This window comes from Nymphaea colorata, chromosome 1, assembly GCF_008831285.2.
Source record: "Nymphaea colorata isolate Beijing-Zhang1983 chromosome 1, ASM883128v2, whole genome shotgun sequence".
In the NCBI taxonomy this organism is placed as follows: Eukaryota; Viridiplantae; Streptophyta; class Magnoliopsida; order Nymphaeales; family Nymphaeaceae; genus Nymphaea; species Nymphaea colorata.
The window spans coordinates 15,480,574-15,503,267 of record NC_045138.2 but is presented as its reverse complement, the minus strand read 5'-3'; the positions used below and the strand labels follow the sequence as shown (position 1 = coordinate 15,503,267).

The window sequence follows — 22,694 nt, the reverse complement described above, 5'->3', positions numbered from 1 at the left end:
TGCTTTTCTCTGGTAAATATTTACGAACGTATTGTTCATGATTTCTTTTCATTTCTAGTTCTTAAAGGCTCAAGAAAAAAAAAACTTTTTAATATGTATTATAAGTAAGCTAAAGTTAAGAAACATAAAAATCCATGACAATCGCGCAAACAAGTGTAAGATGTTACTGCTGATCCGTCTTCTGTCGTGAACACACTGGGGCCTTGGTAAAGCAGAACTTCTGCAAATGAGTCATTCCATTGAAATTTTGCATGTCAATCCAACAAGTTTGGCATCGCTGGCTTGATCAGTGGCTGATAAGAGGCCGGTCACTGGTTGAATTGTAGTTGGCATTAACCCTTTGCATAAGCCAAAGCAGACATATGTAGGCCCAGGGCACTGTTGGGCAAGCTTGTGAACGCTAAGACTGTACCAAGCACCCAAACAGACCACAACCTTATTGGATTAAATTGCGGATCGCCCCCCAACTGCGACTAATTAATGTGGTAAAAGTCGGCTTCCATTTTATATCCAAAACTTAAAAAAACAATGTGGACGTGAGCAGTTGCCTACATGTGTTCAATCAAGAGGGTCCCTCTATCTCTACATATATATTGTGGGTAACATCTACTATATTAAAATGATACCACTGATATTATTGAGGAAGATGACATACCAACTTCATTTTTTAAGTTACACCATCTAAGGAGTAGTTGGTTGGAATGGTCGGCGGTAAACTTGGCCATCACTATAAAGCGCAAGGAATCATAAGACAGTGAGCAATCTGCCCACTGCCAATAGAGAAACACGAAGAAGATACTCTATTAACGATGATGAGTACCTCAAGATTTTCTGTTGCTGCACAAAGGTATGGTATCCAAGATCTTTTGTTTCTTTTACCCATTAGTCTTGTCTTGATGTTGATGTCAAAAGAGACGACGAGGCAGAGAAGACACGGAAAATGGACACCTCATGCCCTGTAAATTTCTGGTATATCTAGAAAACTTGACGGCTTTTCTGTCCTGGAGAAAAGAGAAGGCAGTTTTAGAATTTCCTACTGTGATTATGATCACCATAAGCTTTGCTTTTCTTATGGTTTTTGTAGTGTGAAGGTAATCTCGTGCATAATTGTGTGACTGAAAATTTCAACAGGAAGTGCTCCCTAAAAACAACTGCCTATTGTCAGGTTCTCAAGAGATCTTACAGGATCTCATGCATTTTCCTTCAAATTTGACGCCTGCAAAATAACTTGTCTTGCTTTCGTGGAAGCAAGGATATGTGCGGTTCATTTGTGCTAAATTTTGGCACAGTGGCCCTTAGAAAGCAAATTCTGCACAGTGGAATTGTGATAATGATGTTTCAATATCTAGAAATATATTATCGGGTCAATTTCTTTCTATGTACAAGATCTTAAAATCGACAAAATTTATTAGATCGTCAATTTTTATCCTCATAGAATCCCTTTCACGGATCCATGAAAAATTATTAACTCTGCTTTTTATAAGCGCTAGGGGTATGGGTACAGAGAGACTTAAGTTTTTAAGATGCTAAACAGTCGAACTTATATAGATATGCTGCGATACGTGTCTTTAGTGACACTCACTTTTTGCTGTACATACCTCTAATTTTTTTGGCAATAACCCCAATAATAATATCTCATACAATTAAACACAGTACTCCATTGACATTAAGTAACATTATTTATCAAGTAATAATGCAACTATAATGTCCCAAAAATGACATAGCGCAGCTGGTCAGACTGGGACATGTTAAGCGGGCATGTCCCTAATTCGATTTTCATGAACACTAGGGTTCTCTACTGAAAGTGGGGTGGAACTAATTTGCTAGCTTTATTAGCATTAAACATACAGTAATCAGGAAAAAATTATATATAGGCTAAATGGGCCTGCAGGGCCTAAGCCAGTTGTTGGTCAGGGTCATGAGATGGAATGTCCCATGGTACTCTATGCATGGCATTGAACGTGCCCTTGTGCAACCACGGGTTCAATGAATTTTCATCATACAGTTTACTCTTCTATCTTAATCCACCTCAACTTGCCAAAAAAGAAAAAAACAAATGAAAGCACCTGTCTAATCCAAAGATGGTTTCCTGGTCAGGGCCTGATCAATTTCAAGAAGAAGGTATGCTTCTTTATTTCCCAAACATGTAGACCAGAAACAGTTAGTAAGTTGAGTCACAAGGATAAAGAAAACAGATATGTAATGCTCTCCTCCGAAAAGATGATACATTAAATGTATTTGGATGTCTAATTGTCAGGCAAAAATGAGAGTATGTTGAACATTTTATGGTTAATCCTAGATCCGACTATCCCTCTATATATTCTTCTGAAAAATCGTTCAGTTCATCTGCGGATTGCTGATAGGCTGTGCCAACAGCGAGTCAGTGCAGGATTTTGATCGGCCGATGGCTCAAAAGGGTCTCCGGAAATCCATCTTCAGTTCTTGTCAAGCGGTGTTGCCATACGTCTGCACGAGTTCTAACTGGTAATTAAAATCATCCGGCGGTAACATTAATGAAGAAGAGATACCAATTTCATTTGTTGACATTAATGAAGAAGATGACGTACCAACTTCATTTGTTTGCGTCACACCATCTTAGACGAGTTGGTTGGAATGGACGGCTACAAATGCACGGAGTTTAACTTGGCCGTCACTATAAACCGCAAACGATCATAAGACGCTGAGCAATACTCAGCCTACTGCCAATACAGAAACAAGACGAACATACTCTGTTAACAATGATGAGTGCCTCGACACTTTCTGTTGCTGCCCAAAGGTATGGTACCAAAATCTTTTGTCTCTGTTACCCATTAGTCTTGTGCAGATCGTGATATTATTAAAAAGGGACGACGAAGTAGAGAAGGCACAGAAAATGTACACTTCATGTCCTGTAAATTTCTCTTATATCTAGAAAACTTGAGGGGTTTTTTTTCTGGTCGTGGAGAAAAGCGAAGGCAGTTTTAGAATTTCCTGCTGTCATCATGATCACCATGTCCATAAGCTTCTCTTTCTTATGATTTTTTTAGTGCGAAGTTAATCTCGTGCATAATCGTAAGACTCAAAATTTCAACAGGAAGTCCTCCCTGAAAAGAACTTCCCACTTTCAGGTTTTCAAGAGATCTGACAGGATTTTATGCATTTTCCTTCAAATTTGACGCCTGCAATCTAACTCGACCTGCTTCCAGGGAAAAAAGGATTTGTGGTAATCATGTTTTAATATCTAGAAATATATTCTTGGTCAATTTCTTTCGGCGTGCAAGATCTCATAATATACAAAAATTTTCAAATATTTTTAAACAGTCAATTTTTTATCCTCGTAGAATCCGACTAGATAAACTGAACAAAGAATGGTTCCATAAGCAGCCTTACATTGCTTTTCTACCAAATTAATTTCTGACTTTCTTCTTCTGTACAAAATGTAGGTTGAAAGGCAAAGTAGCCATTATAACTGGCGCAGCAAGTGGGATTGGACTCGGAGCTGCCAAACTGTTCAATGGTCACGGTGCCAATGTCATCATTGCCGATATCCAAGATGAACTGGGCTTGCAAGTATGCCGAGAACTGTCCTCTAACAAAGATGGCTCCATTGAGTACATCCACTGTGATGTTACTAGCGAGGATGACATTCGCCGCATGGTGGACAGAGCCATGAATGATCATGGCAAGCTTGACATCATGTTTAGCAATGCCGGCATAGTTGACATGTCAACATCCAAATTGCTACAGTTCGAGAAATCCACATTCGAGAGGATCATAAACGTCAATCTGGTGGGAATGTTCCTGGCTGCCAAACATGCGGCATGGGTCATGATTCCGGCAAAGCGCGGCAGCATACTTTTCACGGCGAGCACGGCTTCCTTGATGGGAGGCGTTTGTGACCACGCCTACTGCTCATCAAAGCATGCTGTGGCTGGGTTAACCAAGAGCATGGCAGCAGAGCTCGGTGCATTTGGGATCAGAGTCAATTGCATATCACCATGGGCAGTAAGAACACCTCAGTTGAGGCGCTATTCTGGCTTGGACGATGAGCAATTGGAAGCATGGTTTGGCAGATTTTCAAACCTGAAAGGGTTGACACTTGAAGCAGAGGATATAGCAGAGGCAGCCCTGTATCTTGCTAGTGATGAATCCAAGTATGTCAGTGGGCACAACCTTGCTGTGGATGGTGGATGTAGCGTGACGGACTCTGGACTTAACATGTTTAGAGAACACTTTCCTGAATCCTGAAAGCAAGTTTCCAGACCACAGTTGAAAATTGCACCATGCATGTTTCAGTGTGACTTCACAATAATTCTAAGCTTGGTTTTGTCGTTGGGCAACTTAATTTCCGGTGAAAACCTGCTGAGGGATAGGCCCTCATCCATATTATTAACAAAAAATTGGGATATATACAACAAAAAAATCAGATCCTTGTGAGGATGATTACATTACCAAAAAGAAAGTTGACTGGGATCCCAGCCAACTTGTCCCATAAAGCATTCTTTATATCCCTTATCACCGGAACACAAACACAACATACTACATACTTCCACTGAAGGCTGATGGTACGCCAACTTCAATTTGTTGATAAGCCTCTGCACGTGCAAAAGATGTCTTGCCCTGTCTGTGGTACCTTTGATGACTTTGTCTAACTTATCTTTCCAAGCCTCATTGTTGGCTTGTACAACAATGTGATGCTCAGAAGTATTGATCTTCTCTAGACATTTGTTCAAGATCCAGCTCTCAGAGAATGCTCGCCCTTCTTTCGACCAAGAGCAGACTCCAAACATGTATTCTCCATTGTAACATCTAATCAGTCCTGCAGTACGGTTCAAACCTTCACCATGCCAAGATGCGATGTGGATGTTATAACCAACTCCTTCTTGGAGGCTCCAATCTGCTGTCATGATGCCTTGGCGAAGCCAGATTCCCACTCTTTGACTGTCCATTTTATTGCGATTAACTTTTTTGTATTGTTCTCTGCAATATTCCCAAAATCTAGAGCAGTAGTCACCAACTATATGTTCCTGTTCATGTTTAACCTTGTTCCTCAACTGCCATAGAAACCATATGGCCATGTGAAAAGTTGTTTTCCATATGCTCTCCCACAGTTTTCTTCTAAATTTCCTTCTAAACCACCAAACAAGGCATTGTTTAATGGACTGTTGGCGAGAAATCTTATGATTGAATTTGGCTGCAATGAATTGCCATAAAATTTCCGACCTAGGACATCCAAAAAACAAGTGGCTTTCATCCTCCTCATGGTTTTGGCATAGAACACACCTAGAGGCCAACTGCATCCCTAGTTTTTTTAGTCTGTTTTCAGTCATGGTTCTGCCATAACATCCAATATAGACTGTCCAAGTTGCCCTTGGTAATCCATGTTTAACCCATATATACTGTCGCCACTTTTCAGTTTCCTTATGCAGCCTGATGGCCTCCCAAATCTGATTCCGATTGATTGGGCAGGAGTGTTGATTAGCCCAGACAAGTGTATCAGCCTGATTATCCACCATGGTGAGTGTCGCAATATCAGGCCTCCATCTGTTCACAGTATCACGCAGCGCCAACTTAATTTACCGGTGAAAAAATACATGAAAAATCTCTGTCTGGACATTTATGTCTGTATACTATCAGACCTGCTAGTTGCACATTAGTGGCAACGAGAGCTACAGTAGCATAATGACAGAGCTATAATGCTCTCTGTCTGCCCATTTCGTTTTGAAGCTGTGTCATATGGGTGTTGTGGTTTACCGTGGTTGGAACTGTATTTGATGGTTATTACCTTTAATACAGAGACAATGTGCCTATTTTGATGTTTTGGATTTATCAAGCATCAAAAACCAATTAAAAAAACATAAAAAAAAAACCCATGAAAGATGAAAAGTTGCACCAAACTGTGTCATTTCTGCTAGTGACTGGTTCGCGTATTGGCCTGTTCACTCTGATTTTGGTACCACTAGAGTTCTCAATAGTTGTACAGCCAAGGCCTACGAACTTACATCCTGCTCTATTATAGGCCAGAATGAGTTTGTTATGCAAAAAAATCTATTTACAGTTCACGTGAAAGAGATGATTCCATGGATGCCCGACATCAACTCTTGCAAGAGCACAACAGTGCTCATGCAAATGGCCACGCTATGGGCAGCTATAATCTCGAGTGGGTCGAATCTGGTATAAGCATTTGTCACTTTTCTTGCCGCATTGGATCGAACTCTATGCTAAGTGTTACTGTATTTTATCTCAACTAATTGTAGACGAAGTGCTTCTCCACACCTGCCCATGAAATCGAATTGGAACACAGATGGATCAGGGCTCGAATAGCCCTTAACTTTCCTACAAATTAATGTATGAAGATGATGAACTTATATGAGCACATATCTTGGACGGCTTTAGTAGAATCCCATACTTCATTGCTGTGGTTAGTTCATTTTCGCATGAGCCCCACTGATGGTGCTACAAAATCCGCATGCCTTATTGAGAAAGTTGGCCACATCCAACGGATAATGCTGTTGGCCTTTCATGTTGTGTATATCTAATTAATTATAAATTTCACTGACTATTTCCTGTTTCTATGAGATAAGATACAGAAACAGTAAACTAACGAAAGCAGTAGGGCATTATAGTTAAACGGAAAGCTATAAAATTCTTCAAATAGGTTAAGATCATATTTCCTTGGAAGCCAGTGATATATTCTTATTCCTGTCATTTCATAATTGTTCTAGTTTTATGAAACACCTAATTTTCGGTCATCAAGAGAAAAGAAGCCTATTTCACAGATATAACTCATATTTACATTACTATAGGTCTCCCCCAAGAAACAGAAGCTGAATGGTTTACACTTTCATGAACTAACTCAAAATTCTTTAACCCACCAAGCTGGATCACAAATCTCCAGCATTTCCAAAAATCTGCCATGACTGTGCTCCGAATTTAGTGATGTCAATTGCCATGCCCATGAATCGTTTTCTGGAGGATACGGTAGAGATCAAGCATTTGTCAATTGGTTAGTTATACATATATTACAAGTGAATAGTATCTTTGGTTTTTCTTTCCGTCTTTCTTTAATGACCTCCAAAATTGATCCATAACTGCGGTCCCAGAAAGAGTGATGTCAAACACCAAATTCATTACTTATCTTCTGATGGATATGGAACAATTGGTAGAGGAGGGTTTTTTTTTTCAACTGGTCAGTTGTCATTCCAAGTTGGGTGTCTATTACTCTAATTGTTCAGGCAGAAAATACGGAATAATGCATCAAGAAATAAGAAAATTTTAAAAATTCCACAAAAATAAGTACAATTTCACAAAAAATATTTAAATTATACCCAAAAAATGCAAAAAAAAAAAAATGGTGTGTCCATGTGTGTCACTGTACCCATGTCAGTGTGTCGGCGGCATGGATATGGCGGTTATTTTGCCAGACCCCTCTGACTTGGATCACTGAATATTGATGACGATACATTGTTAAGCTATTAATGAATAATTATGGCTGTCAACGGATTGGATTCTAATTTTATTATCTTTTATTGCAATATATGACTTTATCAGATGTTTAGGTATCCGACTTTGAAAAAAAAAGTCTATGTTATGTTTACATATAATTTTAAATTTATTGGGTCTAAATCTGACTTTTAAATTCGCAACTTAATTTGAACATGCATTATGATACGTTAAGAACTGACTTTCGAAATGTATAGATATTATTACATGTAAGAAAATTTAACTGATATATTGATGGTTATGATCTGGTTGAACTAAATCTGAATCCGATCTTTTGACATTCCTAAATGTCATTAATATTGGTTTTCATACTGTCTCCAAAATGTTAAAAAAAAAATCATGTATCGTCAGCATGTGTATTCATAGGAGCTTTGTTTTTATGCTTATCTTAACTGTTGGTTCTATTTATGCATGACAAAAAGGAGCATAAAAGTAGTCTTCCATGGAAGGTGATATACATCAATTGACGGGCGAGCATAAAAGAAGCCGTCGGCACGCCCCATGTCATGAGATGGATTGTCCCGTGATAATTTATCCCGTGATAATTTATCCCACGGCATTCAACGCTCCCTTGTGTAAACATGGGTTAAACTTTCACCCTTCAAATTAGTCGACTGCTTTTATCTCAATCCGCCTTAACTTATAATGAGAAGAAGCCTTGTTACGCCATCGGGCAGGCTATCTTTCAAATCAAAACCAAGGATAACTTATCCACATCTTGAGCATGCGCGGAAAAACTACCGCTAGTTCATGCTTCCACACGTATATTGTATCCACAGTCACAAACTGTATTTTTCTGGGAGGGCCAATGGGGGCACCGCTATTCCTTAGATCCTCAAAAAATAATAAATTTTACTTGTAAATTTAAAAAATGTTAGTTTATCTTATATAAAAAATCTAAAAGATTATATTTCAGCTTCCGTTAAATTTCGAAACTATAATTTGATCCTTCTAATGAAAAATTATCAACTATGCCTTTTATAAGCCCTAGAGGTATGGTTACTGCTAGACCTAAGTTTTTAAGATGCTAATCAGTCGAACTTATATAGATATGCTGCTATTGAGATACGTGTCTTTTGTGACACTCACTTTTTGCAGTACATACCTCTAATTTTTTGGCAATATCCCCAAGAATAAATATAAGCACAGTTCTCCATTGACATTAGGTTACGTTATTTATCAAGTAATAATGCAACTATAATGTCCCAAATGACATAGTGCGGCTGGTCAGAGGACATGTTAAGCCGGATGTCCCTAATTCCATTTTCATGAACACTATGGTTCTCCCCTAAAAGTGTGGTGGAACTATTGTGCTAGCTTTATGAGCATAAACATACAGTAATCAGGAAAAGCTTGTGTATATACACCTGTCAAATCTAAAGATGGTTTCCTGGTCAGAGCTTGATCATCTTCAAAAAGAAGGTATGCTTCTTTATTTCCCAAACATATAGACCAGAAATAGTTGGTAAGTTGAGTCACACGCATAAAGAAAACAGATGTGTAATGCTCTCCTCTGAAAAATGATGCATCAAATGTATTTGGATGTCTAATTGTCAGGCAATAATGAGAGTATGTTGAACATTTTATGGTTAATCGTAGACCCGACAATCCCTTTCTATATATTCTTCTGAAAAATCGTTCAGTTTATCTGCGGCTTGCTGATAGGCTGTGCCAACAGCGAGTCAGTGCAGGATTTGGATCGGCAACTTAAAAGGGTCGCCGGAAATCCATCTTCTTGTCAAGCGGTGTTGCCCTACGTCGGCACGAGTTCCAACTGGTAATTAAAATCATCCAGCCGTGACGTTAGTGAAGAAGATGACATACCAACTTCATTCGTTTTGAGTTACACCATCTTAGAAGCGTTGGTTGGAATGGACGGCCACAATGCTCGGAGGTTAACTTGGCCGTCAATATAAAGCGCAAGCGATAGCAGTACTCAGCCCACTGCCAATACAGAAACAAGAAGAACATACTTTGTTGACAATCATGAGTGCCTCGACACTTTCTGTTGCTGCCCAAAGGTATGGTACCAAAATCTTTTGTTTCTGTTACCCATTAGTCTTGTTCTGATCGTGATGTTATTTAAAAGGGACGACGAAGTAGAGAAGACGCGGAAAATGTACATTTCATGTCCAGTAAATTACTCTTATATCTAGAAAACTTAACGGGTTTTCTGGTCGTGGAGAAAAGAGAAGGCAGATTTAGAATTTCCTACTGTCATTATGATACACCATGTCCATAAGCTTCTCTTTCTTATGATTTTTTTAGTGCGAAGTTAATCTCGTGCATAATCGTAAGACTCAAAATTTCAACAGGAAGTGCTCCCTGAAAACAAGTTCCCACTTTCAGGTTTTCAAGAGATCTTACAGGATCTTATGCATTTTTCTTCAAATTTGACGCCTGCAGCCTAACTTGACCTGCTTCCATGGACGAAGGATGGGTGCAGTTCATTTGTGAAATTTTTTGCACAGTCGCTCTTAGAAAGCAATTTCTGCACAGTGGATTTGTGGCAATCCTGTTTTAATATCTAGAAATATATTCTTGGGTTAATTTCTTTCCACGTGCAAGATCTCATAATATACAAAAAAATTCAAATCTTTTTAGACCGTCAATTTTTTATCCTCGTAGAATCCCTTTTATAGATCTAGACAAACTGAACAAAGAATGGTTCCATTAGCAGAATTTCGAAATGAAAACCCAAACATTGATTCCTGAACCGTGATTCTACAGTGTTTATCAGGTCATTACACTGCACCACCACCACATATCCCTACCTTCTTTTGGAGGACTTGGATTGATCCGGTAATGATGCCAATGGGTCTAGCTGTAGCATTGCTCTTCTACCAAATTAATTTCTGACTTTCTTCTTCTGTAAAAATGTAGGTTGAAAGGCAAGGTAGCCATTATAACTGGCGCAGCAAGTGGGATTGGACTCGGAGCTGCAAAACTGTTCAATCGTCACGGTGCCAATGTCATCATTGCCGATATCCAAGATGAACTGGGCTTGCAAGTATGCCGAGAACTGTCCTCTAACAAAGATGGCTCCATTGAGTACATCCACTGTGATGTTACTAGCGAGGATGACATTCGCCGCATGGTGGACAGAGCCATGAATGATCATGGCAAGCTTGACATCATGTTTAGCAATGCCGGCATAGTTGACATGTCAACATCCAAATTGCTACAGTTCGAGAAATCCACATTCGAGAGGATCATAAACGTCAATCTGGTGGGAATGTTCCTGGCTGCCAAACATGCGGCAAGGGTCATGATTCCGGCAAAGCGCGGCAGCATACTTTTCACGGCGAGCACGGCTTCCTTGATGGGAGGCGTTTGTGACCACGCCTACTGCTCATCAAAGCATGCTGTGGCTGGGTTAACCAAGAGCATGGCAGCAGAGCTCGGTGCATTTGGGATCAGAGTCAATTGCATATCACCATGGGCAGTAAGAACACCTCAGTTGAGGCGCTATTCTGGCTTGGACGATGAGCAATTGGAAGCATGGTTTGGCAGATTTTCAAACCTGAAAGGGTTGACACTTGAAGCAGAGGATATAGCAGAGGCAGCCCTGTATCTTGCTAGTGATGAATCCAAGTATGTCAGTGGACACAACCTTGCTGTGGATGGTGGATGTAGCGTGATGGACTCTGGACTTAACATGTTTAGAGAACCTTTACTGAGTCCTGAAAGCAAGTTTCCAGAGCACAGTTGAAAATTGAACCATGCATGTTTCAGTGTGACTTCACACAATAATTCTAAGTTTGGTTTTGTCGTTCGGCAACTTAATTTACCGGTCAAATAATACATGAAAAATCTCTGTCTGGACATTTATGTCTGTATACTATCAGACCTGCTAGTTGCACATTAGTGGCAATTAGAGCTACAGTAGCATAATGAAAGAGGTACAATACTCTTTCTTTCTCCCTCCCCCCCCCCTGTGTTTCTTTCCCTCGTTCGTTTCTTTTTGAAGCTGTCATATGGGTGTTCTGGTTAACTGTGGTTGGAACTGTAATTGATGGTTATTATCTTTAATACAGAGAGAATCTGTCAATTTTGATGTTTTAGATTTATCAAGCATCAAAAACCAATTAGAAAAAAAAAGCCCCATGAAAGATGAAAAGTTGCACCAACCTGTCTCATTTCTGCTAGTGACTGGTACGCCTATTGGCCTGTTCACTCTGATTTTTGTACCACTAGAGTTCACAATAGTTATACAGCCTAGGCCTACGAACTTACATCCTGCTCTATTATAGGCCAGAGGCCCAGATGAGTTTGTTATGCAAAAAAATCTATTCGCAGTTCAAGTGAAAGAGATGACTCCATGGACGCCCGACATCAACTCTTGCAAGAGCACAACAGTACTCATGCAAATGGCCACGCTATGGTCAGCTATAATCTCGAGTGGGTCAAATCTGGTATAAGCATTTTTCACTTTTCTTGCCGCATTGGATTGAACTCTATGCTAAGTGTTACTCTATTTTATCTCAACTACTTGTAGACGAAGTGCTTCTCCACACCTGCCCATGAAATCGAATTAGAACAAAAATTGATCAGGGTTCGCATAGTCCTCAACTTTCCTACAAATTAGTGTATGAAGATGATGAACTTATATGAGCACATATCATGGACGGCTTTAGTAGAATCCCATACCTCATTGCTGTGGTTAGTTCATTTTCGCAGGAGCCCCACTGATGGTGCTACAAAAGCCGCATACCTTACTGAGAAAGTTGGCCACATCCAACGGATAGTGCTGTTGGTCTTTCATGTTGTGTATATCTAATTAATTATAAATTTCACTGACTATTTCCTGTTTCTATGGCATAAGATACGGAAACAGTAAACTAACGAAAGCAGTAGGTTAAGATCGTATTTCCTTGGAAGCCAATGATATTTTCACAATTGTTCTAGTTTTATAAAACACCTAATTTTCGGTCATCAAGAGAAAAGAAGCCAATTTCACAGATATAACTGATATTTACATTACTATAGGTCTCCCCCAAGAAAAAGAAGCTGAATGGTTTACACTTTCATGAACTATCTCAAAATTCTTTAACCCACCAAGCTGGATTACAAAGACCATTAATGGCTCCAACATTTTCCAAAACTCTGCCATGACTGTGCTCCGCAGTTAGTGATGTCAATTGCCACGCCCATGAATTGTCATCTGGAGGATACGGTACAGATCAAGCATTTTTCAATTGGTTAGTTATATATATTACAAGTGAATAGTATCTTTGGTTTTTCTTTCCGTCTTTCTTTAATAACTCCAGCATCTCAAAAAGTGATCCATAACTGCGGTCCCAGAAAGAGTGATGTCAAACAACCAACTCATTACTTATCTTCTGGTGAATGTGGAACAATCGGTAGAGGAGGTTTTGTTTTTCAATTTTTCAGTTGTCATTCCAAATTGGGTACCTAATATTCTAATTGTTCAGGCAGAAAATATCATCTTTGGCTTTATCATCCATCTTTGTTAAAAGCACTGTAAGTAGGCTAAAGAAAAACCCAGTTGACATTCTTCCAATCAACCAATTTAATTGAAGCGTATAACCCACTGTGCTGCCGTCATGTGCTTGAACCAACCATATAACAGGATCCTACCAACCCATGGCTTAAACTTGTGGTTAGGATCCACTTCAATGGCAATTCTGAAGTCTTACCATACATATAGGATGAGTTTCTAATAAACTTCATGAACCATGGAGCAGGATTGGTTTATCAGCTCAATGAAGTCAACTTTTGCCTGATCTAGTACTAAGAATTACGCAATTGATGTTGTGAAGAAAATGAACCATCGTCTTGGTCATAAGTTGGATGATCATAGAACTACGTTTCTTAGAAATCGTCATAAGTTGGACATTATCTTGGGTACATGACCAGTAACTGGCTTCAGCTATCACAATCACAACCGGGCATATCATGAGAAAGCCAAGAAATCAGCTCCGTCACATCCAGCAGAGAAACAACAATTAGATAAGCTGCAATTTTTACCCATTTCTTTGTTACAGTCGCCTCTTTCTGCCGCTACCCAAATGTAAGTTTCAGGTTCTTCTTTCCATTCTCCAGCTTTTGTTGATCTTTGATGTTGATCCAAATGGTTGTATTCCTACTCGGTAGATGTCATGATGACTCTGCTTCCCTTAATCAGCATGTGTAGGTTACGTTTTCCCTTAATTAGGAAGAGACCAGATCACTCGGTGTTGCACCTTCTGAACATAAAACACCACCAGAAACTACATGCTTCCCCTGCTGATAGTTTGCCATCCTAAAAGTACCTGGTTCTAGTGGTGTAGCACATCGAACATAAGATGTTTTGGCCTTAATTCAGTGATCATAGTCATAGAATACACAAAACCATGAGTTAAAGGAAGTAAAGAAGGTATGATAAATGATGACCATGATGTCAATTTAGATCTTAAGAACAGGATTGAAACAGTAAGTCTCACAGGCCAATTTCTCTGTTCTTCGTCAGATTCAGTTATGGCGACCGCTTACAGTAGCATCTCGATCCTGCTTGGGCTTCACTTTATTGGTATCCAGCTAAGGTTAACTGAGCTTTTGAAACTATAACCTGCTCTCTCTGAGATCAACTTACCAACGTTTGAGTTTGTGAGATGCAAAAGAGTCTTAGGCGTTTTGCTCATGTTTGTTATCTGGGATGTATCTTGGCCTTGCAACTATGGAGAGTAGCAAAGAGAGAATCATATGTCGTTTATTTTACGGGATCATAATGCCAATAGCTCTTGTTGCTAGCGTTGTTCTTCTACATATTTCCAACTTAAGAGATATAAAATACATGAAACTCTTATTCGGCTAGTGATGAATCCCAGAAAGTTAAGTGGATACAACCTCTCTGTTGATGATGGGTTTCAGCGTTATTGGACGCCGTAGCTTTAACATTCTTAGACACATAACTGAAGATTTATTTTTCTAAGTTTCAATGTGAAATTGTTTGCATTCATGTCCAAGCTTCTTCTTTAGGAAATTCTGCTTTATTGATCAATTGCAATACATCCTAAAGTTCGCCTCCTCAAGTGTTTCCATGTACTTAGAATATTGGATTTGGTATACGAAGCATAGTCACAAAAATCTCTCTGGTTTTTAACGGCTCGGTTTTTTTTTTTCTAGCATAGTACGGTTAGTTCAAAATGGGAAAAATATGACAAATTTTTTAAAAACAAAAATTAACTAAAATTGAGGAGAAAATAAAATAAGTGAAAAACTGAAACGCAAACATCAAAAAATAAGTAGATTTACAACAAATAAAAATTAAAAAATGAAAAATATAGTTTCGCATTAAAGAAAGTGGAAAAAGGAAAGAAGTGCATTTTTCATGTTTTTCTAATGTTTTTTGAACAGTGTTTTTTAAAGTTTTAAGCTGCTAATTTATTTATCACATTTTTTTTCATTTGTTTTGAAAAAAAAACGTTTTTTATGACTATGATATGAAGAGAAAGAAATGATATTTGAGAGTATTTTTTTATTTTGGAGATTTTTATGTCTCTCAAAACATGTAGCTACTAGGCCTCTATATACCAAACTTGATGGCAATCATATAGGCCATAAATTCTAAGAAGATGGATAGTGGAGATTAAGTTACAAAACAAAGAAACTAAGTTTATGAAATAACCTCAAAGGAAATGAAAAAATTTGTTTAAAGAAACACATTTTTTCGAGCATTTTGATTCTTAAATTTCATGATTCTGAGTGTATCAAATGCCCAAGATAGTCAAAATTTTAATGAGCTGTGCGCCATATTGATTCTTTGCGTCTTTCTTATGCGTTGGACTGATGTGATCCAGACCTTTTTCTTGATTAAACAAAGTTTCTTAGTTTGAGTATATAATCATTCGATGAAAATCTCTCCTTTTTTTTTTATTGGGACTTTAGCCATGTGAACCTAATCAAAGTTATCTTAACTACGAACTAATGCGAGTTCATCCATTTAAAGGACATGAGTAATATTATTTGAAAATTTTCAATAACTAAAAGCCGCTGACAGTTATGCATATCTTAGACTTCTAAAAAATTCATATTTTTTATAAAAAAAAATTAAGAGCTTTATTATAATAAAACTAAAACCACTCCAAGTACAAGAACAGGATTAACTCAATACCCACCCGTTCCATGTGACTTGGGTGAGAGAACCGTAGTTAAATAAAACTGAAAAATTCAATTTAAACCACCTTTTTCCATACTTCTATATTACTATATAAATGAGTTTTATTGTGGATTCAAACCTAACTATTAGTTATTAAACTAGTTTATGATGCTTAAAATTTCAACCAACCAAAATTTCTGGGTCTTTGCAGGTTATAAAACGCTCGATATAAGGGAAAAAATATCATGCAAGCATGAAAACTTAGTATTTTCAAGTTTTTGTGTACCATTGGATGGCTGTCGTTAATAAGAACTATATATTCTTTAGAAGGCAGTATTTTCATGAATATGACTATTTTGGAATGTAGTATTTTCATAAATCTGCCCTAACCCTTAGGATAGATTCATAGAATAGTAACAATATATTACTGTGGCCGAAATTCTCTTTTTTTAAGACGCATTTATGAAACATTGTATTATAAAAGAAGCTAGTATTCTTATTACCAAACACCCAATAGAACAGTGTTCCTTTTTACCAAATATTCTCTTAATTAAGGTGAAACTACTTCTTCATGGTCCTTTTGCTGTTTCTAGGTGACTTTTCCAAACATTGAAAGCGAGAAAGATATTTGACTGGAACTGTTTGATTAGATTGGTCTTAGCGTAGTAAATAATGGTATTATTGAAGTGACTATGCTAGCTTATACTGCGTATAAATTGTTTCATGTTGGTCTTGATCGCCCTATTTTCTCTTTCTAAAATTTTTAAAGATAATTTAAAATATCTAAACTGAATTATATATACCTGCATCAGCCCTGTATTTATTTAAAGATTTAAATGCATGTGTGGTATAAATTACAGGGAACCAACTAGTTTTCTCATAATCAAGTAAGTCTCTAAAAGGGTAAAATGTCTCTGATATTCTAGTAGGATGAAGGAAAGTTGGGCGCTTCAGCTTTCTTGTTGTCGATATATGATGAAATACTTCTCCTACTCAGCCGACAAATTTGTAGAAAAGTACCTTGGAAATTGAGACTCGCACTTACACATGCTATCCCATCCTGAATTTCAAACAAACTCCAAACCGAACCAAATTTTCTTACTCGTTTGTGGGAAAGTTGGACATGGCTTTGGTTGGAACCTCAAAGCCTCACCCCACTCCATTGACAACCCTCTTACACCCATAAGTCAGATTTTTTGATGAGGCAAATTACTAAAGTAAGCAACTGATGCAAATTCGTCTGCCATGGTTCTATAATTTCATGGGGAGCACCACATGGGAGTATATAAATGAATCTCAGGGTCCAACATATGAAACACATTAACTGCTCATTGGAAACCATTGACTTCCTTAATGGGCATAAATAGCTTAAGATCTTCCAAGTTCACATGGCCTAGGACCCTTAAGCAGTAAATCTTGAGCAGAAGATGGAAACCACACATTTGGGAAGGCTCTATTGCCCTCATATATAATGATCTAGATTCTGGGTGATTTTAGATTGGAGTCCCTTCTTTAACCATGAATGAAACAGAACCCATGTTTGACATGAAATGTTCAAAGGGCCTTATAGACAGGAAATATGTGTAATGTGAGATCATTGCTGTGTTTGGTAGATTAAAATTTTCATGGAGTGAGAGAAGGATTAGTTCATGATGAGACATCAAAAAGGATATATTTATTCTGGTCTTTGTATCTGGTTCTGGTTCTTTTCAAAGTCACGACAGCATCACTGTTTGCCCTGCAACTTTGTTTAAATAAATGTATGGTATTAATTATAGTGAACATTGATAAAAGATAATGATGGTCCTCCCTCTTTCTCTCTCTCTCGCTCTCTCTTACAGAACAGTTAAAGAATCCTCTTTCCAGCGTCCTCATAGGCTGGTGTCTGTGGAGATTTCACAGTACCAACAATAAGTTTTCACCATAATGTGGCAAAGCTCGGGAACATAAGCTGATTGCAATTCAGAGAGAGAGAGAGAAAAAAAAAAAAAGAAGATATTCAGGCCCATAGGAACCGATTCAGAGATTTAAAAGAGCCACCTGCTCTTGAGTAATTGTGCATTACTCACTTCACCAGCATACATCGATTTAAGGCGATTAATTGGCGGTGGCTAGCTAGTTATGCCCATTAAATGTCATAGAGCTTGCATAGGAAGGATCAATCTGTATAAAAATCTGTCTCACTATAATTATTTTTGTCATCTCCAGTCATATCAAAGTTTAATTCTTGGCTCAAATGCAATTACCAACATCAGGTCCAGTGGCTGGAATCTTACTAAATTCGAACTGTGCTTCATTCAATTCAAGGAGTCGACCAACATACATGTAGATAAAAAGTAATCCTTTTCAATTAATTGCTACCATTCAACCAAAAGAGTCCATTCATTCAAATTATTCAGGCCTGAGATACCACTCTTAATTTCAAGTTACAGTAAGATCAGGTCGAGCCTTAAATCCTGAACTTTAATTATCAAATGCCCAAACCCCAAGGACCCTGCATTACAACTCTGAGTTAATTTCTCTTGATTGCTTGAAGTAAAAGCTTAAGATCTCAGCCATGAATTACTAATCAGTCATCAATGTAGTGACCTAACAGGGCAACGATCTGTGATGGAGTTCCATCGTTTCGCGCAAAAGAACAAGACAGCTATCAGTTGGCTCTGCTTAAACTGGGTCAAGTAGAGGCAGTCTCCTGCAAATGGAACTGGGGAATTGAGATGAGTTGCTGCTCAAGACTCCTCTGCTAGCAATGCATCTCTGCTGATATACTGTGTCTTAATAAGTAATGACTTTACAGTTGAGAACTTATCCTACCATTTGTAACTTAGATCACTCAATTCGAGCTCAATTTTAGTACGACAAGAAAGCATCAATGGCTCCTGGAGCGCGCCCCAGATCGCCAAGAGCCCGAACTCAGCTGGGCTTGCCAAGAGGATGAGGTGAGCCAGCATGGAGAAACTACATGTTGGGTCTGTCACGCCAGTTTTCTAGCCCTATCTTTCAACTCCTCTGTCTTCTGAGGTGTCAATTCAGTCCACAGTCATTTTTACAAGAGATAAAGCACAGAGACTGACTCCTGTTGGCTGTCAATGTGATGATGACCCTTGTATCACCTCTGCATCTGTCCTTTGGAATCTTAGGACTCTCTCTCTCTCTCTTTCTCTCTCTGATGCATGACCATGAGAGAGAGAGAGAGTAAATGCCATTGAAGGAGAGAAATGGGAGCATAGAAAGGAACGACGCCATAGATTTATAGTGATGACACAGAGGCATGCAGGGTGCTTTAATTTACGACTACATTTAAGGATTCTTGTAGATACGCCACAGTAATACGCGGCATGTATAGTGGAGCTGCCACCCCCCTCATTGATGCTCCCAAATAGCCAAAAGAATGAAAAACCTTTTTCTGTAAAATTATGAGGGCCCGATCTTCCTCCCCTCGTTTGCCGTCTGAAACTGGTTCTCCCCTCCAACTTTAAATAAAGGGAGGTTGGGAATTTCATGGCGGATTGGCCGAACCTCTTTCCCCACCATTAATCCTTGCCCATTTTAAATGGCGATGAATGCTTCTGGCCGAGATGGAAGAAGAAGGGGGGGGGGGCTCATTTATTTGTATATCCATTTATTAATTTAATAAATATATTAATGAATTGTATGTGCTGGCAAATTCATTGCGTCCTGTGCTTTCTTTTATATACATATATTTTTTTCTCTCAAGAACATCAATGCCCATAAACCATTAGTCCCCATTTCAGATTTTACTTTTTCCTGATTTTGGTTTTCCAAGAAATTTAATGGTTCTTGTCCTTGTGGACTCTGAGTTTGGATCCCTCTCAGTAATTAGTGACTCTGTTGATGGAGGACAAGTTGGAAATACATGCTGTGCGAACCAGCAACAATGATTTCTAATTAAACTTTTTATTTATTTTTTTTCTCTGGCCGGTTTAGTTTTGTGGGACCCAGTGACAAATTCCAAGGGAGATGGTGGACCCGGACTTGATGGATCAGATCGGGCCCGCACGTTGATCCAAGTTGCGGGTGGGGCCCGATCCGGCCCGTTCTAACTTCATTGTGGGTCGAAGGGGATGGTGGGGCCCGGTTTCGCGGGATGTTTGGTCATACTTTGAGATAAATACCAAAACCGCCTTGCTTTTTTTTTTTAATGACAGAAGAACCCCTTTCGGTTTCGGGTTGAAAACCCCCAGGTGCACTCCGATCATTTCTCCAACATAGTTGGTTGGCTTACAGATTATAAAAAGGTTAGTTGTATTTTAATTTTATTTTTTTTGCAAATTCAATATTATTTAAAAAAATAATTTATATTTATATAAATTAGATTTTATATGGGTTTCGATGCTAACAGTCATTATCTTTCTATAATGTCACTTCAGACTTAGCTTTACGGGCTAACTAGATTTGCTTCTATGAATCAATGGTATATTTGATCTGAAAAGTTCAAAGTTATAAGATAAAAAAAATTGAAAAATACAAAGTAGAAATTTCCTTTTATTTAGATGAGCTTATTTTTATAAAAGTTGTTTACGTACGTGATGCGAATTTTCCAAATTCTTTTATCTAACCTTTTATACTTAAACGTTTTGAATAATATAGGTTTCATTCGCTACAAAACAGCTTTACGTCTAGAAAGGTTGGTCGGTGAACCCTACAACTTTTTATACATTCTTAACGTCTACCCTAAAGACCGTTCATTTGTGTGATCAATTTGCCAAAATTGCCTAAACAATATGATGAATGCGATATTGACAATTTATTAACAAAAAATTTTGAAATATCAGCTTCTCATCATATGCAAGCTAGAGCATAGTGAGAGCATTACTCAAGAGATGAAAGGAAGATGGGGACTTGAGCTCACAGTGTGAGAACTATAAGATGAAATATTCATCTTGCTCACCTAAAATATAGTAATTCATATTGAGACATGAAAAATAAGTGGCACATGGTTCGTCCAAATTTGATAAATCAAATAATCATCATTTTATTTTATTATGGTCACCGAATGAGCCATCTTAAGTTTAGATGTCAATTTCAGTAACTCAGCAAGTTGGCAATTGGCACTACCCAATTTATAGCCGAAATGTTATGGGCGTGACTGAAATCCTAAATCTATCCATCTTCTCGGGGGAGAGAGAGATCTTTTATTTTATTATTAAAAGTTCATTCTACATTTCAATGCCCATAAATTTGTAGTTCTATAATTAATTAGGGAAGTATTCGTAAATTAAGTATTCGTAGTAAAAAACGAAGTTTTTTGACATTTCAAAATGAGGTAAAATGAACAACTAAATATGAATATAGCTGAAACCTGAATAAATATCCCATTCTCATATTATTTTTCTTGAGTTCCCAAGAAGAAAGTTTCCTCTAGGAAGCCACAAGAAATTCGAGGCATTTCAAAGGGATAATTGGGAGCAAATCGTTGAAGAAAAAACAAACTCAAAATGGTTCTGGTTGAATCTGACTTGGAGTTTTTCAAAGTGAAGCATATCTTTTGTCCATAGTTGGATCCTTCACTTACAATCCAAGCGATCAACACCAAGAATCGGCCAACACTCTGCTGACTACGGTTGACTCGGCTCAGTCTCGGCTGCAAGTCCAATTTGAGTTTTGGCGATATAAAACTAAATTAATGATATGATTTAGTTTTTTTTCTTGAATCAATATGAAAAGACCAAACAAAGAAGTAAGAAGTTGAATTGGTTGGTTATATATATATGTGTGTGTGTATACACAATGGAGAGAACATATTTTTTTTACATTTTAATGATTTAAGCATTGGGTAGTTAATTATATCATTTGAGAAAAAGAATAGAAAAAAAGTGAGAGCTAGAGTCTGGTAAATCGGTTGCATGAGGACAGTCCCATTCTTTGTACTTGACCCAGCCGAGTTACCGAGTCAACCCGCTGACCCGGTCAGTTGCCCATCTGAGTCCCATTCCTAACTTTGTCAGCTATGTTTTTTGCATCACCAACAAAGCCTAAGACTTGTTTGCGAACTTTAAAACTGCAACTCTGCGGGGTTAAACATGCAAGCCAAGCCAGTTAAGACAAGGAAGAGTTAGGAGGAACAAGAAAGAAAGAGGGCCAGTGTGGTTGGATGTTGAAATTAATGGCGCTATGGTCAAGACATGATGCAGGAAGAAGTTGGGTGAATGTGGTAACAAAAAGAAGGGATTGGGTGTAAGAGAATGTTGACAATTTTGGACCATAAATAAAGTCATGTGAGATAGTCCAGGTTTTCTCATTGGCTGCAACACAGAATGACAGCATCATAGAAGAAACCATGGGCCTGTGTGTGTCTACTATATATATATATATATATATATATATATATATATATATATATATAAAAACTAATACTACATCATAAAAATGTCTATTACATTTTTCTCGTTATTTTTTATTGATTTGAAAAAGATCGAGGAACTGTTATCGCAAATAATCAGCATGGCCCTGCCTCTATCATCTTATATTCTCTATTTTATAATCATAATTATAATAATAATAAAAGAACAGTACTGCAAGTCGCGGACTTCTACCAATAATTGGAAAATTTTTCATATCCATAACCATTAATAATAGTATCGCTTACGTGTACACCACAACTAAAAGTTTTCGTGGTTATTCACATATGTTGCCACGCCCAAATTACATTTTATAGGCCAAAGTTATTTGTGAAAATCTTAGGCCACGGGATCGGTTATATATTATAAATACTTAGTCAAGCAATCTCATGTTAAATTTTAGAAAATCATATAGATTACATCCATATCATTTATCTTTTCTTAGGCCAAATAAATAGAATTACCATAAATCTGAATATAATTGTGTGTGTGTATATATATATATATATATATAGGAAAACACGTAGCCGTCGGATCCTCATATGGGAACCATTTAAGCATACAGATTAAGTTGCAAATACATAAGACAACTTGTTTTTTAAGAGCATAAAATATCCTTGAAAAATGAAACAAAGTGGGGGATGGTGGAATAAAAGAGTTCTCTTAAACACAATCTCTAGTCTCTCCTTAAAGGGTACTCAAGACAACAGTTCATCTTATATATTTGTAACTTAATCTCCACCGTTTAA

At 37.8% G+C, this 22,694-nt stretch overlaps 1 protein-coding gene across 4 annotated transcripts; it reads left to right on the top strand.

The window, feature by feature from the left end:
• Window positions 1–2,659: 2,659 nt before the first annotated feature.
• LOC116265838 (borneol dehydrogenase, mitochondrial-like) lies at window positions 2,660–11,508 on the top strand. 4 transcript variants are annotated; one of them, XM_050076251.1, is made up of 3 exons: window positions 2,684–2,776; window positions 3,423–3,435; window positions 10,379–11,508. In XM_050076251.1, exons 1-3 carry the CDS (start codon window positions 2,739–2,741, stop codon window positions 11,192–11,194), a joined length of 867 nt encoding a protein of 288 aa, XP_049932208.1. In that variant the 5' UTR covers window positions 2,684–2,738; the 3' UTR covers window positions 11,195–11,508. The 4 variants fall into 4 exon arrangements, with proteins under 4 accessions (XP_031503601.1, XP_049932208.1, XP_049932206.1 ...); XM_031647741.2 differs by lacking the exon at window positions 10,379–11,508 and having other exon boundaries at window positions 2,660–2,776; window positions 3,423–4,324; XM_050076249.1 differs by lacking the exon at window positions 3,423–3,435 and having other exon boundaries at window positions 2,723–2,776; window positions 10,366–11,508.
• The last annotated feature ends 11,186 nt before the right edge of the window (window positions 11,509–22,694 follow it).